The following is a 13383-nucleotide window of genomic DNA, read 5'->3' as shown; positions in this document are numbered from 1 at the left end:
AGAACAGCTACATCAACTAGACTGGATTACGTCAGCTTTTACCAAGTCTGGGGTTTTCTGGTATAGGAAGCCTGACTAGAGCTGGCATGGTATAGAGCATCTTCGGAGAAATTAGCTGATTTCTATCCTCTCTGTTGAATTTTCCCAAGAAGCATATAAACTAAGGACAGAAGATAAACAACTTAAAAACACAACTCTTGTAATTGGAGATTTTCACACAGGAATACAGGATAAACTATTGATTGTCCAAGTAGTAATCTGCAGTTCATTTGAACTCTTGAAGGTGGATCCAAGTTTTACTAATTGTTTTACTCCATGAAATTTATATTAAGATTATTGGAATATTCATTGAAATTCTTGATGTACAGAAAGCTGCTATGTATTATCTGTAAATTAGGTAGAGTAGATTCACAGTTTTGAGGCATAGCAAAATTATGGTTTTGTTTAAAATTCTGAACATTATTTTGTTTTCATCCAGGGGGATGAGCATGTAAATTGGGCAGAAATAATTTTAGCATGATAAGAGGCATCTATAAATTTATATTTAAAAGACTGCCAGATGAAATTTAAACTACTGAGTATGTGACTAACCATAGCAGCAGTATTTTCTCTGCTCTAGATTAGTAACTTATCAGAATTCTATTGATGGATGATAAAACTCTGAAATACGCAATCTTAGCATATAGTTACTTGCATTTATAAAATTTAAATATTTTCTAAAACATTATAATTTACATCAACATATGTTTTAGCATTATACTTATTAATATTACACAATATGAGTGGTTTTTTATTGAGATCAGTCTTTGAAAATCATGTTCATTAAATAGTAAAATTTACATCTGAAGCTTATTTATCCTTTAATATGAAGCTGACCTCTAGTAAATCAAACCTCCCTGTGAGTTTGTCTTTTTACATTATGTGACTCATTAGTTCTAGAAATGTAAGGCCTTGTTTTAATATATAACATGTATTGATCAAATACCTGCTGATAAAGCTACATTTAGATATTGGCAGCATCAGAGTTCTGAGAACTATAAATGATAACAGTAAGTAAATTTAAATGGACAGTGGGTCATAGGAAGCATTTTCAACTAAATATATTACATGTAATATTCAGCAGGTATCAGATAGTATTTGATGGACATTTGTTTAGTATACAAAATTGAAAGTATAATGCTTGTTTTTAGCTACTTATATTAGTTATAACCATGAAAACATACACAGGAGGGTAAATAAAACTTTTACTTATAAATGAATGATATTTGAAAAATTGGATCATTTATGTGGTGACTGTTAATCTGCTTTCTTAATTATTTTTAATAGTTTCCTATAATTTAGTTGCTTTTACAATACTGGGATTTAAGTTTTATCCTTGTAATGTACTACCTTTAATATTATAATTCTTGAGTTAAATCTCTTTTAGTATTAAAAACAATTTTTTAATTATACAGTTCATTGAGAGACAGGCAATGCATTTTTCTGCTCTTTGCATAGTGAACCATTGTAGAACATAACAGTTATTTTTATGACTAACTCAAGTCAGTCTCTGTTAGCTTGAATAAACTTTAGGGAAGAAGACTTCAACTAGGTTGGTCCTCTTTAATTTCCTTTATGATTCTGAGCCTTTGTGTCAGCCTATACAATGACTTGGACCACAATGTTACTGAAGGGCCTGAGGGCCTGAGATCCTGAGGCCCTGAGTGTTTCTTGTATTGGTTGTGTGACCTAGGTTGTACTTTCACTTTTTTTTTTTTTTTTTTTTTTGCTTCTTTACCGGAATCTAGGTTCTGATTCATACCAAACAGGAAAGAATGGAGCAGAAAAACTAGTACCTCAGTCCATACCATCCTTTGGTGTGTCAACACTCTGAAGCACACAAGGTGGGTTCAGGCAATGAATACACAAAAGGAGAGAGAGAGAGAGAGAGAGAGAGAGAGAGAGAGAGAGAGAGAGAGAGAGAGAGAGAGAGAGAGAGAATGTGGGGGATTGTAAGACTCAGTCATATCTCAATGTTAAAGCTCTTTATTCTTACTGCTATTTTAGATAATGGACAGTGAAGCAGCTATTTCAGAAGGTTTCAACAAAACAGCTTGTGCACATAGATTTTTATTAGTGCTGAGAAGAACTATATAAACCTTGGAAACTGAGAAGCGGTTCCTCTTAGGATGAATTTTCATTGGCTAAAGTTTGAAGTTCTGTGGATACCTTATTTGTCTGGAAAGGTTTACCAGTAAGTTGGTCCTGTAATTGCACTAAGGATTATTTGGTATTTGTTAGGTAGAATGATGTATTTGCAGATTCTTAGGTAAAGTAGAGTGTAGGAAGGCCTGGTAGAAAGTCAATCCTCTGCTCTGTATCAAGTTCATGTGACCAATCTTGGCATGGCAGACTTTGACCTTTATATTATAGCAGGGTTTCCCAATACTAGGTATTTAAAGCCTGACAAGTGATGCTTAGATTTCTTGAACCCCAGTCTTACCAGGGTGTCCCCTGAGTACCAATGCAGGTGAGAAAAAAGAACTCATGTGCTCTGAAAGAAGTCATAAGGGAGTATAATAACTAGATGGGTTGTTCTATTTCCACTTGTTGCTCTGTATGGCATATTTTAGAACTTGTAAGATCTAAGCAACCATGTCCCCAAACCAGGATCCCACAAAAACAAACAACAGAAATAGAATAAGACATCATAGAACAGAAGTATAAATAGAATGATAAACCTGCATGTCTTCATCTTTGTCTGAAACATCATTTTAATTAAGAAAAACTGATATCATTACTGTTTTTGGTTAAACCACTATTTCTCAAGAATTGAGCTACACCTAACCTATAATTTCAATTACCAATGGCCCTCTACGGCCTCTTACATGGAATGATAACCATGCATTTTTCATGTCTAAGGCAGAAAGTCTTCAATCCATTTTAGGTGGATGCAGTCCATGTTCATGAATTTAAAAAAATTGTTTTACCTAAGTATTTGCGTCATTAATTTGGCCATATTGAGTAATGTTAATTGTCTTCTCTTCCCATTTTTGGGCTTAAAGGAATTCACAATCATATAAATATGTGTTGTTTACCGTGGTTTTATCATTAGATATTCTTTACTGCTCAATGACACCAGATATCAGAGCTCATAAGAATATTGTACATCCTTTGCCAGTTTATTTTTTCTCAATATTCTCACTTTCTTCCTGACTGTGGTAGAAATGATTCATATATTTTTATTTTGTTGCTTATGAGGTCTGTATCTATGTGCAAAAGCAAGAATGCCTATATCTATGTGTATTATGTCAACTATATGAGACCTGGATCTTAAATTTTTTTTCTATTTTGTCACTTAAACATTGTGGTTAGTTGCTTGTACTATATAATAAACACTGCGTTCTGTTAGAACAAAGAAATACTTGCATTGTTTTCACAAAATGTTTTTTATTTTGTTGAAATTTAGGAAGACAAATGCATAGAATTATCTTTTTACTTTTTTACTTCTTTTTCTTAAAAGGGTTATTAAAGTCACTTTATTTTAAATATAAGTTGTAACTGGAAGTTCATTTTGGAATTTGTCAATGAGAACCCTTTATGTTTTTACTCACTGATCATTGATTTTCTAACAGGTACTTGGGCTTTCTCTTAATAGTGACATTTCTATGCAAAGGTCTAGAAGTACTTTTCATAAATATACATATTGGAAGATTTCAGCAGTGTTACTGACAAAATATTTTTGTCAAATATTGCTGTCAAAATGATTTTCTGAATCAAAAGCCTTCTATTAGATTGACTACTAGAGTATAGCAAGCTAGAGCCCATGCAATTTTTTCACATCAACAACCAGGTCTCCAAGAGTTCAAGTCAACAGCTCAAGGAAGTGATTTTTGTGATAGTTTAATGAAAAATTGCTGAATGATAGAATGGATCTCAAGGATTTGATAATAGGGATAGTGTTCTTATTTCAGAGTACAGTTGGAATTCTGGGAAATTTCTCACTTCTTTCCTGCTACTTAATCAATTACTATATTGAACACACAATAAAGACCACAAATTTGATTCTTACACACCTATTCACAGCCAACTTTTTGATCCTTCTTTCTAAAGGACTGATGCATACCATGCAAACTTTTGGGATAAAAGGATTTATCAGTGACTTTGGCTGCAAATTCCTTTTGTATATTCAAAGACTGGGCAGAAACATGTCCATTAGTACCACCTGCTGCTTGAGTGTCTTCCAGGCAATCACCATCAGTCCTAGGAATTCTTGTTCGATGAGTTTTAAACTCAAATACCCAAGTCATATTGGTCTCTTCATTTCTCTTTGCTGGATTCTCTACATAGCATTAAATGTGATTTTTCCTGTTTATATGTCTAACAAGGAGAACAGAAAGAACCTGACACATAAAGCTCATTTGAAATACTGCTCCATTGTAGTTCATGATGACTTTATAAGCTCATTATATACTGCACTTTTTGTTCTTCCTGAAATTTTGTTTTCTTTCGTGATCATCTGGTCTAGCAGTTCCATGGTTGTCATTCTCTACACGCATAGGCAAAGTGTTCAACATATCCACAGCATCACTGTTTGCTCCAGAATAGCTCCTGAGACCAGAGCTACCCACAGGATACTGGCCCTGGTGTCCACCTTTATAGGTTTTTATGCCCTCTCTTCCATCTTACAAGGTTGCATTGCTCTTGTATATAATCCTGGTTGGTGGCTGATGAACATCACAGCAATCATTTCAATGTGTTTTCCTACTTTGGGACCTTTTGTGATGAATCATGACTCAAATTTGCCAAGATTATGCTTTCCCTGAGTTAGGAATCACCAAATCTCCTACTGTTATCATAGGAATATAGAGTGTATGGTTTCTTTTCCACACTATTTAAACTTTAAGTTCCTCTTCTTATACAAAATATCGACATAAAACTAATGCCTAGCCCCTTGTTTTTCTAAGGAAAACTGTACTCATAATTTAGGTTGTAGCCTGTTGAAACTAATACCATAGTATCATAGTAGACTAGAATCAAGCAGCTTGTTCTAATGTAGTATTATTACATTATGAAAATCGTACTCTGTTCTGGAAATCCTAAGTAATATTGTTTGAGGAAGATCAAATATGTTTGGCTTCAATATTTACTCTCAGTTTCTAGAGACTTAGTAAAGATTATATCACTGCAGAACCTTTGTATAAAGAAACACAATTATGAATACTATGACATGCTGTTATGAAATAACTTTTTAAAATCAATATGTCATGTATGTGTATGACTAACATACAATTTTCCTTACTATTATCTTTATGCTATGTACAAACCAACTATTATATGACTGGATCAACATCAATTTCTTAAAGTGAAATAAAAGCCTTATGCAGTTCAAAAATAATGCTCACCTGAGATTTTCTCTTCTATCTCTTGTATTCTGTTGTTGATGCTTGTATATATGACTCCTGAATTCTTTCCAAAGTTTTCTTTCTCCAGAGATATCTTGCACTGTGATTTCTTTATAATTTCTATTTCCACTTTTAAATCCTGGATGGTTTTGTTCAGTTCTGTTTCTTGATTCTTTGTGTTTTCCTGTAATTCTTTAAGGGACTTTTGTGTTTCCTCTTTAAGGACTTTTTTTTTCCTGTTGAACCATGTTCTTAAAGGGAGTTATTTAAGTCCTTCTTGAAACCTTCTATCAGCATCATGAGATATGATTTTAAATCCAACTCTTGCTTCTGGTGTGTTGGGATATCCAGGACTTGCTGTGTTGGGAGAACTGGGTTCTAATGTTCCCAAGTAGCCTTGGTTTCTGTTGGTAGGGTTCTTGTGCAAGGCTGGGAGATCACTCTCTCCTGACAGGTTGTGCACAGAAGGCTGTGGAGTCACCTGGCTCCCTGGTGCAAATGGCTGCAGTAAGATACCATAGAAAACATTGTCTCAACAGTCAAAGAAAATGCAAACATGCATAAAGGTTGCAACCCAAAACATCCAGGAAATCCAGGACACAATCAGAAGACCAAACCTAAGGATTATATGTATAAAAGAGAGTGAAGATTTCCAACTTAAAGGGCCAGTAAATATCTTCAACAAAATTATAGAAGAAAACTTCCCTAACCAAAAGAAAGTGATGCCCATGAACATACAAAAAGCCTACTGAACTCCAAACAGACTGGACCAAAACAAAAATTCCTCTTGACACATAATAATCAAAACACCAAATTTACTAAACAAATAAAGAATAAAGCAGTAAGGTGAAAAAGGGAAAGTAACTTATAAAGGCAGACCTATCAGATTTATACCAGACTTCTTACCAGAGATGATGAAAGCAAGATCCTTGGCAGATCTCACACAGACCCTAAGAGAACACAAATGCCAACCCAGACTACTATATCCAGCAAAACTCTCAATCAACAGAGATGGAAAAAACAAAATATTCCATGATAAAACCAAAATTACACAATATCTCTCCACAAATCCAGCCCTACAAAGGATAATAGATGGAAAATACTAACACAAGGAAAGAAACTACATGTAGAAAAAGCAGGAAAGTAATCTTCTAACAAACCCAAAAGAAGATAACCACCCAAACATAAAAATAACATAAAAAATAACAAGAAGAAACAATCACTATTCATTAATATAACATCAATTTCCCAATAAAAAGACATAGATTAACAGAAATATTTTTCATGTAAATCTTCAATTTTATCAGAAAAAGTTTGTAATTTCTCTTTCAATTAATTTAGTAATACTTTTTAAAATTTATTTTCTATATTCTTTGTTTACATTCTAAAAGCCTTTCCCTTTCACCCCCCCCCATATGTTCCATAAGTCCTCTTCTCTCCATCCATTCTCCTGTCTTTCCCCCTCCCTTTTCTCTGTCCTGGTACTCCTCTACAATGCTGGATCAAGCCTTTCTAGGATTAGGGCCCTCTTCTTCCTTCTTCATGGGAATCATTTGATATGCTAATTGTATCTTCAGTATTCAGAGCTTCAGGGCTAATTAATATCCACTTATCAATGATTGCATTCCATGTGTATTCTTTTGTGATTGTGTTACCTTGCTTGGGATGATATTTTCCAGTTCCATCCATTTGCCTAAAAAACTTATGAATTCATTGTTTTTAATTGCTGAATAGTACTCCATTGTGTATATATACCACAGTTTCTGTATCCATTCCTCCATTGAGGGATATCTGGGTTGTTTCCAGCTTCTGGCTATTATAAATAAGGCTGCTACAAACATAGTGGACCATGTGTCCTATTGCATGCTGGGGAATCCTCTGGGTATATGCCCAGGAGAGGTATAGCAGGGTCCTCCAGAAGTGTCATGCCCAGTTTTCTTAGGAACCACCAGACTGATTTCCAGAGTTGTTGTACCATCTTACAATTCCACCAGCAGTGAAGGAGTGTTCCTCTTTCTCCACATCCTCGCCAACACCTGCTGTCTCCTGAGTTTTTAACCTTAGCCATTCTGACTGGTGTGAGGTGAAATCTCAGGGTTGTTTTGATATGCATTTCCCTAATGGCTAATGACGATAAACATTTCTTAAGGTGCTTCTCAGCCATCTGAATTTCTTCAGGAGAAAATTCTTTGTTTAGGTCTCTACCCCATTTTTTAATAGGGTTATTTGGTTCCCTGGGGTCTAACTTCTTGAGTTCTTTGTATATATTGGATATTAGCCCTCTATCGGATGTAGGGTTGGTGAAGATCTTTTCCCAATTTGTTGGTTGCCATTTTTGTCCTTTTGACGGTGTCCTTTGCTTTACAGAAGCTTTGTAAGTTTATGAGGTCCCATTTGTCAATTCTTGATCTTAGAGCATAAACTATTGGTGTTCTTTTCAGGAACTTTCCCCCTGTGCATATGTCCTCAAGGGTTTTCCCCAGTTTCTTTTCTATTAGTTTCAGTGTGTCTGGTTTTATGTGGAGGTCCTTGATCCACGTGGAGTTGAGCTTAGTACAAGGAGATAAGAATGGATTAATTCGCATTCTCCTGCAGGCTGACCTCCAGTTGAACCAGCACCATTTTTTGAAAAGGCTATCTTTTATTCCACTGGATGTTTTCAGCTCCTTTGTCAAAGATCAAGTGACCATTGGTGTGTGGATTCCTTTCTGGGTCTTCACTTCTATTCCATTGGTCCACTTGCCTGTCCCTGTGCCAATACCATGCAGTTTTTAACACTATTGCTCTGTAGTATTGCTTGAGGTCTAGGATACTAATATCCCCAGAAGTTGTTTTACTGTTGAGAATAGTTTTAGCTATCCTGGGTTTTTTGTTATTCCAAATAAATTTGAGAATTGCTTTTTCCAACTCTGTGAAGAACTGAGTTGGGATTTTGATGGGGATTGCATTGAATCTATATATTGCTTTTGGCAAGATGGCCATTTTAACTATATTAATCCTGCCAATCTACAAGCATGGCAGATTTTTCCATTTTTTGAAGTCTTCTTCGATTTCCTTCTTCAGAGACCTGAAGTTCTTGTCATAAAGATCTTTCATTTGTTTGGTTAAAGTCACACCAAAATACTTTATATTATTTGTGGCTCTTGTGAAGGGTGTAATTTCACTAATTTCTTTATCAGCCTGCTTATCCTTTCAGTATAGGAAGGCAACTGATTTGCTTGAATTGATTTTATAACCTGCCACTTTGCTGAAGTTGTTTATCAGCTGTAGGAGTTCTCTGGTAGGAGTTCTCTGGTGGAGTTTTTTTTTTTTTTTTTTTTTTTTTTTTTTTTTTTTTTGCGTCACTTAAGTATAATATCACGTCATCTGCAAATAGTGATAATTTGACATTTTCCTTTCCAATTTGTATACCTTTGACCTCCTTATGTTGTCTGATTGCTGTAGCTAGGATTTCAAGTACTATATTGAAAAGATATGGAGAGAGCGGGCAGCCTTGTCTAGTCCCTGTTTTTTGTGGGATTGCTTCAAGTTTCTCTCCATTTAGTTTGATGTTGGCTACCAGTTTGCTGTATATTGCTTTAATTATGTTTAGGTATGGGCATTGAATTCCTGTTCTTTCCAAGACTTTTAGCATGAAGGGATGCTAAATTTTGTCAAATGCCTTTTCAGCTTCTAATGAAATTATCATATGGTTTTTTTTTTCTTTGAGACTTTTATGTAGTGGATTGCATTGATGGATTTCCAAATATTGAACCATCCCTGCATCCCTGGGATGAAGCTCACTTGATCATGGTGGATGATCATTTTGATGTGTTCTTGGATTTGGTTGGCAAGAATTTTATTGAGTATTTTTGCATCGATATTCATAAGGGAAATTGGCCTGAAGTTATCTTTCTTTGTTAGATCTTTGTGTGATTTTGGTATTATTGTAACTGTGGCTTCATAGAACGAGTTGAATAGTGTTCCTTCTGTTTCTATTTTGTGGAACAGTTTGAAGAGTATTGGCGTTAGGTCTTCTTTGAAGGTCTGATAGAATTCTGTACTGAAGCCATCTGGTCCCGTGCTTTTTTTGGTTGGGAGACTTTCTATGACCCCTTTTATTTCTTTAGGGGTTATGGGACTGTTTAGATGATCTATTTGATCCTGATTTAATTTTGGTGTTTGGTATCTCTCTAGGAAATTGTCCATTTCCTCCAGGTTCTCCAGTTGTGTTGAGTATAGGCTTTGGTAGTAGGATCTGATGATTTTTTGAATTTCCTCAGTTTCCGTTGTTATGTCTCCCTTTTCATTTCTAAGTTTGTTAATTTGGATACTGTCTCTGTGCCCTTTGGTCAGTCTGGCTACGGGTTTATCTATCTTGTTGATTTTCTCAAAGAACCAGCTCCTGGTTTTGTTGATTCTTTGTATGGTTCTCTTAGTTTCTACTTGATTGATTTCAGTCCTGAGTTTGATGATTTCCTGTCTTCTACTCCTCCTGGGGGAATTGGCTTCTTTTTGTTCTAGGGCTTTCAGGTGTGTCATTAAGCTGGTAATGTATGCTCTCTCCATTTTCTTTTTGGAGGCACTCAGGGCTATGAGTTTTCCTCTTAGCACTGCTTTCATTGTGTCCCATAGATTTGGGTATGTTGTGTCTTCATTTTCATTAAATTCTAAAAAGTCTTTAATTTCTTTATTTCTTCCTTGACCAAGGTATCATTGAGTAGAGTATTGTTCAGTTTCCATGTGTATGTGGGCTTTCTGTTGTTTTTGTTGCTATTGAAGACCACTTTTACTCCATAGTGATCTGATAGGAGGCATGGGATTATTTCGATCTTCTTATATTTGTTGAGGTCTGTCTTGTGACCAGTTATATGGTCGATTTTAGAGAAGGTACCATGATGTGCTGAGAAAAATGTATATTCTTTTGCTTTAGGGTGAAATATTCTAAATATATCTGTTAACTCTAATTGGTCCAAAGCTTTAAGTAGTTTCACTGTGTCCCTGTTTAGTTTCTGTTTTCCTGATCGGTCCATTGAAGAAAGTGCAGTGTTGAAGTCACCCACAATTATTGTGTCAGGTGCAATGTGTGCTTTGAGCTTTACTAAATTTTCTTTTACGAATGAGGGTGCCTTTGCATTTGGAGCATAGATGTTCAGGATTGAGAGTTCTTCTTGGTTTGTTTTTCCTTTGACTAGCAAGAAGTATCCCTTAGTGTCTCTTTTGATGACTTTAGGTTGAAAGTCAATTTTATCTGTTATTAGAATGGCTACTCTGGCTTGTTTCCTGAGACCGTTTGCTTGTAAAATTGTCTTCCAGCTTTTTACTCTAAGGTAGTGTTTGTCTTTGACACTGAGGTGTGTTTCCTGTATGCAGCAAAATGTAGGATCCTGTTTACATATCCAGTCTGTGAGTCTATGTCTTTTTATTGGGGAATTGAGTCCATTGATGTTAAGAGATATTAGGGATTAGTGATTATTACTTCCTGTCATTTTTGATGTTATCTTTTATATTTGATTGGTTATCTTCTCTTGGGTTTCTTGAAAGAAGTTTATTATCTTGCATTTTCCAGGGTGAAATTTCCCTCCTTGTATTGGTGTTTTCTTCCTATTATCCTTTGTAGGGCTGGGTTTGTGGTAAGATATTGGGTGAATTTGGTTTTGTCATGGAATATCTTGGTTTCTCCATCTATGGTGATTGAGAGTTTTGCTGGGTACAGAAGTTTTGGCTGGCATTTATGTTCTCTTAGAGTCTGCATGAGATCTGCCCAGGATCTTCTAGCTTTCATAGTCTCTGGTGAGAAGTCTGGTATAATTCTGATAGGTCTTCCTTTATATGTTACTTGGCCTCTTTCTCTTAATGCCTTTAATATTCTTTCCTTGTGTAGTACATTTGGGGTTTTGATTATTATGTGACGGGATGTATTTCTGTTCTGGTCCAGTCTGTTTAGAGTTCTGTAAGCTTCTTGTATATTCATGGGCATCTCTCTCTTTAGATTAGGGAAGTTTTCTTCCATAATTTTATTGAAGATATATGCTGGCCCTTTAAGATGAAAATCTTCGCTCTCATCTATGCCTTTAATCCTTAGATTTGGCCTTCTCAATTTGTCCTGGATTTCCTGGATATTTTGGGTTACAAGCTTTTTGCATTTTGCATTTTCTTTGACCATTGAGTCCATGGTTTCTATGGTATCTTCAGCATCTGAGATTCTTTCTTCTATTTCTTGTATTCTGTTGTTGATATTTGCATCTATGGTCCCTGATTTCTTCCCAAGGTTTTCTATCTCCAAAGTTGTCTCCCTTTGCAATTTCTTAGTTGTTTCTACTTCTGTTTTTAGATCCTTGATGTTTTTGCTCAGTTCCTTCACTTGTTTGTTTGTGTTTTCCTGTAATTCTTTGAGAAATTTTTGTGTTTCTTCTTTCATGACTTCTGTCTGTTGATCAAATTTCTCCTGTACTTTTTAAAGTGATTTTTGCATTTCCTCCTTATTGGCTACTATCATTGGACTCATATTCTCCTGAATTTCTTTCAGTCATTTTTGTGTTTCCCTTGTAAGGGCTTCTAGCTTTTGATCATTTTTCTCCTGAATTTCTTTAAGAGATGTATTTATGTCCTTCATGTGTTCTTGTAACAGCATCACAACCAGTGATTTTACATCCAAATCTTGCTTTTCTGGTGTGTTGGGGTATCTGGTGTGTTGGGGTTGCTATTAATGGAGAATTGAGTTCAGATGCTGCCATATTGCCTTGATTTCTGTTAGTAACGTTCCTACATTTGCCTTTTCCCATCTAGATCTCACTGGTGTTAGTTGGTCTTGTTGTCAATGCAGGACTCACCCTTGCAAGATACCTCCCTGCAGCTGGCCTCCAGATGCACCACTGGCCCTCTGCACTGCTTGGGGATGGGGCATGTGGCCCAGGCTGCTTCTGATCTAGAGGTGGTGACCAGAAGGCTCCCGCCAGAGGCTTCTGCTCTGCTGGGTCAGATGGACTCACCCGAGCAAGCAGCCTCCATGTGGCTAGCCTCCAGATGCACTTCTGGCCCTCTGCACTGCTTAGGGACAGGGTGCGTGGCCCAGGCTGCTTCTGATTCAGATGCGGAGACCAGAAGGCTCCAGCCAGAGGCTTCTGCTCTGCTGGGTCAGAGGGACTCACCTGAGCAAGGTGCCTCCCTGTGGCTGGCCTCCAGAGGCACCGCTGGCCCTTTGCACTCTAGTAATATTTTTATGTCTACCATTTCATCTGCATTATTTTTCATGATAATTTTCAATTTTAACATGTTTTTCTATATATTTCTTCTATTTTATCAGAAATGTTTTCCATGTAAATCCCTGATTTTATTGCACAATGTTTTTAATTCCACCTTTAATTAATTTAGAAAGATTCTTTTTTCTTTTAATTTTCTCTTTTAATTTTCTCTATTCTTTGTTTACATTCCAAAGGATTTCCCCTTTCCCCTTTCCCTCCTCCACATAAGTCCCATAAGCCCTCTTCCCTCCACTGGTTCCCCAATCAAGCCCCTCCCACTTCTCTATTCTGGTAATTCCTTACATTGCTGCATCAAGCCTTTCCAGGACCAGGACCCTCTCCTTCCTTCCTTCCTAGGAATTATTTGATATGTGAATTATGTCTTGGGTATTCAGAGCTGCTGGGCTAATATCTACTTATCAGTGACTGCATTCCATGTGTGCTCTTTTGAGAATGGGTTTCCTCACTTAGGATGGTATTTTCCAATTCCAACCATTTGCCTAAAAATTTCATGAATTCATTGTTTTTTAATTGCTGAATAATATTTCATTGTGAAAATATACCACACTTTCTGTATCCATTCCTTCATTGAGAGACATCTAGATTCTTTCCAGCTTTTGGCTATTATAAATAAGGCTTCTATGAACATAGTGGAGCACGTGTCCATATTGCATGCTGGGGAACCCTCTGGGTATATGCTCCGGAGTGGTATAACAGTGTCCTCCAGAATTGTCATACCCAGTTTTCTGAGGAACTGCCAGACTTATTTCCAGAGT

General features: G+C 36.2%; 1 protein-coding gene across 1 annotated transcript; it reads left to right on the top strand.

Annotated features, from left to right (window-relative positions):
* The first annotated feature begins 3908 nt into the window (after window positions 1–3908).
* Window positions 3909–4805, top strand: LOC127673583 (vomeronasal type-1 receptor 2-like). Its single transcript, XM_052169277.1, has one exon. The coding sequence runs from the start codon at window positions 3909–3911 to the stop codon at window positions 4803–4805; it is 897 nt and encodes a 298-aa protein (XP_052025237.1).
* The last annotated feature ends 8578 nt before the right edge of the window (window positions 4806–13383 follow it).

Source organism: Apodemus sylvaticus, chromosome 23 (genome assembly GCF_947179515.1).
Source record: "Apodemus sylvaticus chromosome 23, mApoSyl1.1, whole genome shotgun sequence".
Lineage (NCBI taxonomy): Eukaryota > Metazoa > Chordata > Mammalia > Rodentia > Muridae > Apodemus > Apodemus sylvaticus.
This window is presented reverse-complemented; position numbering and strand designations above follow the sequence as displayed.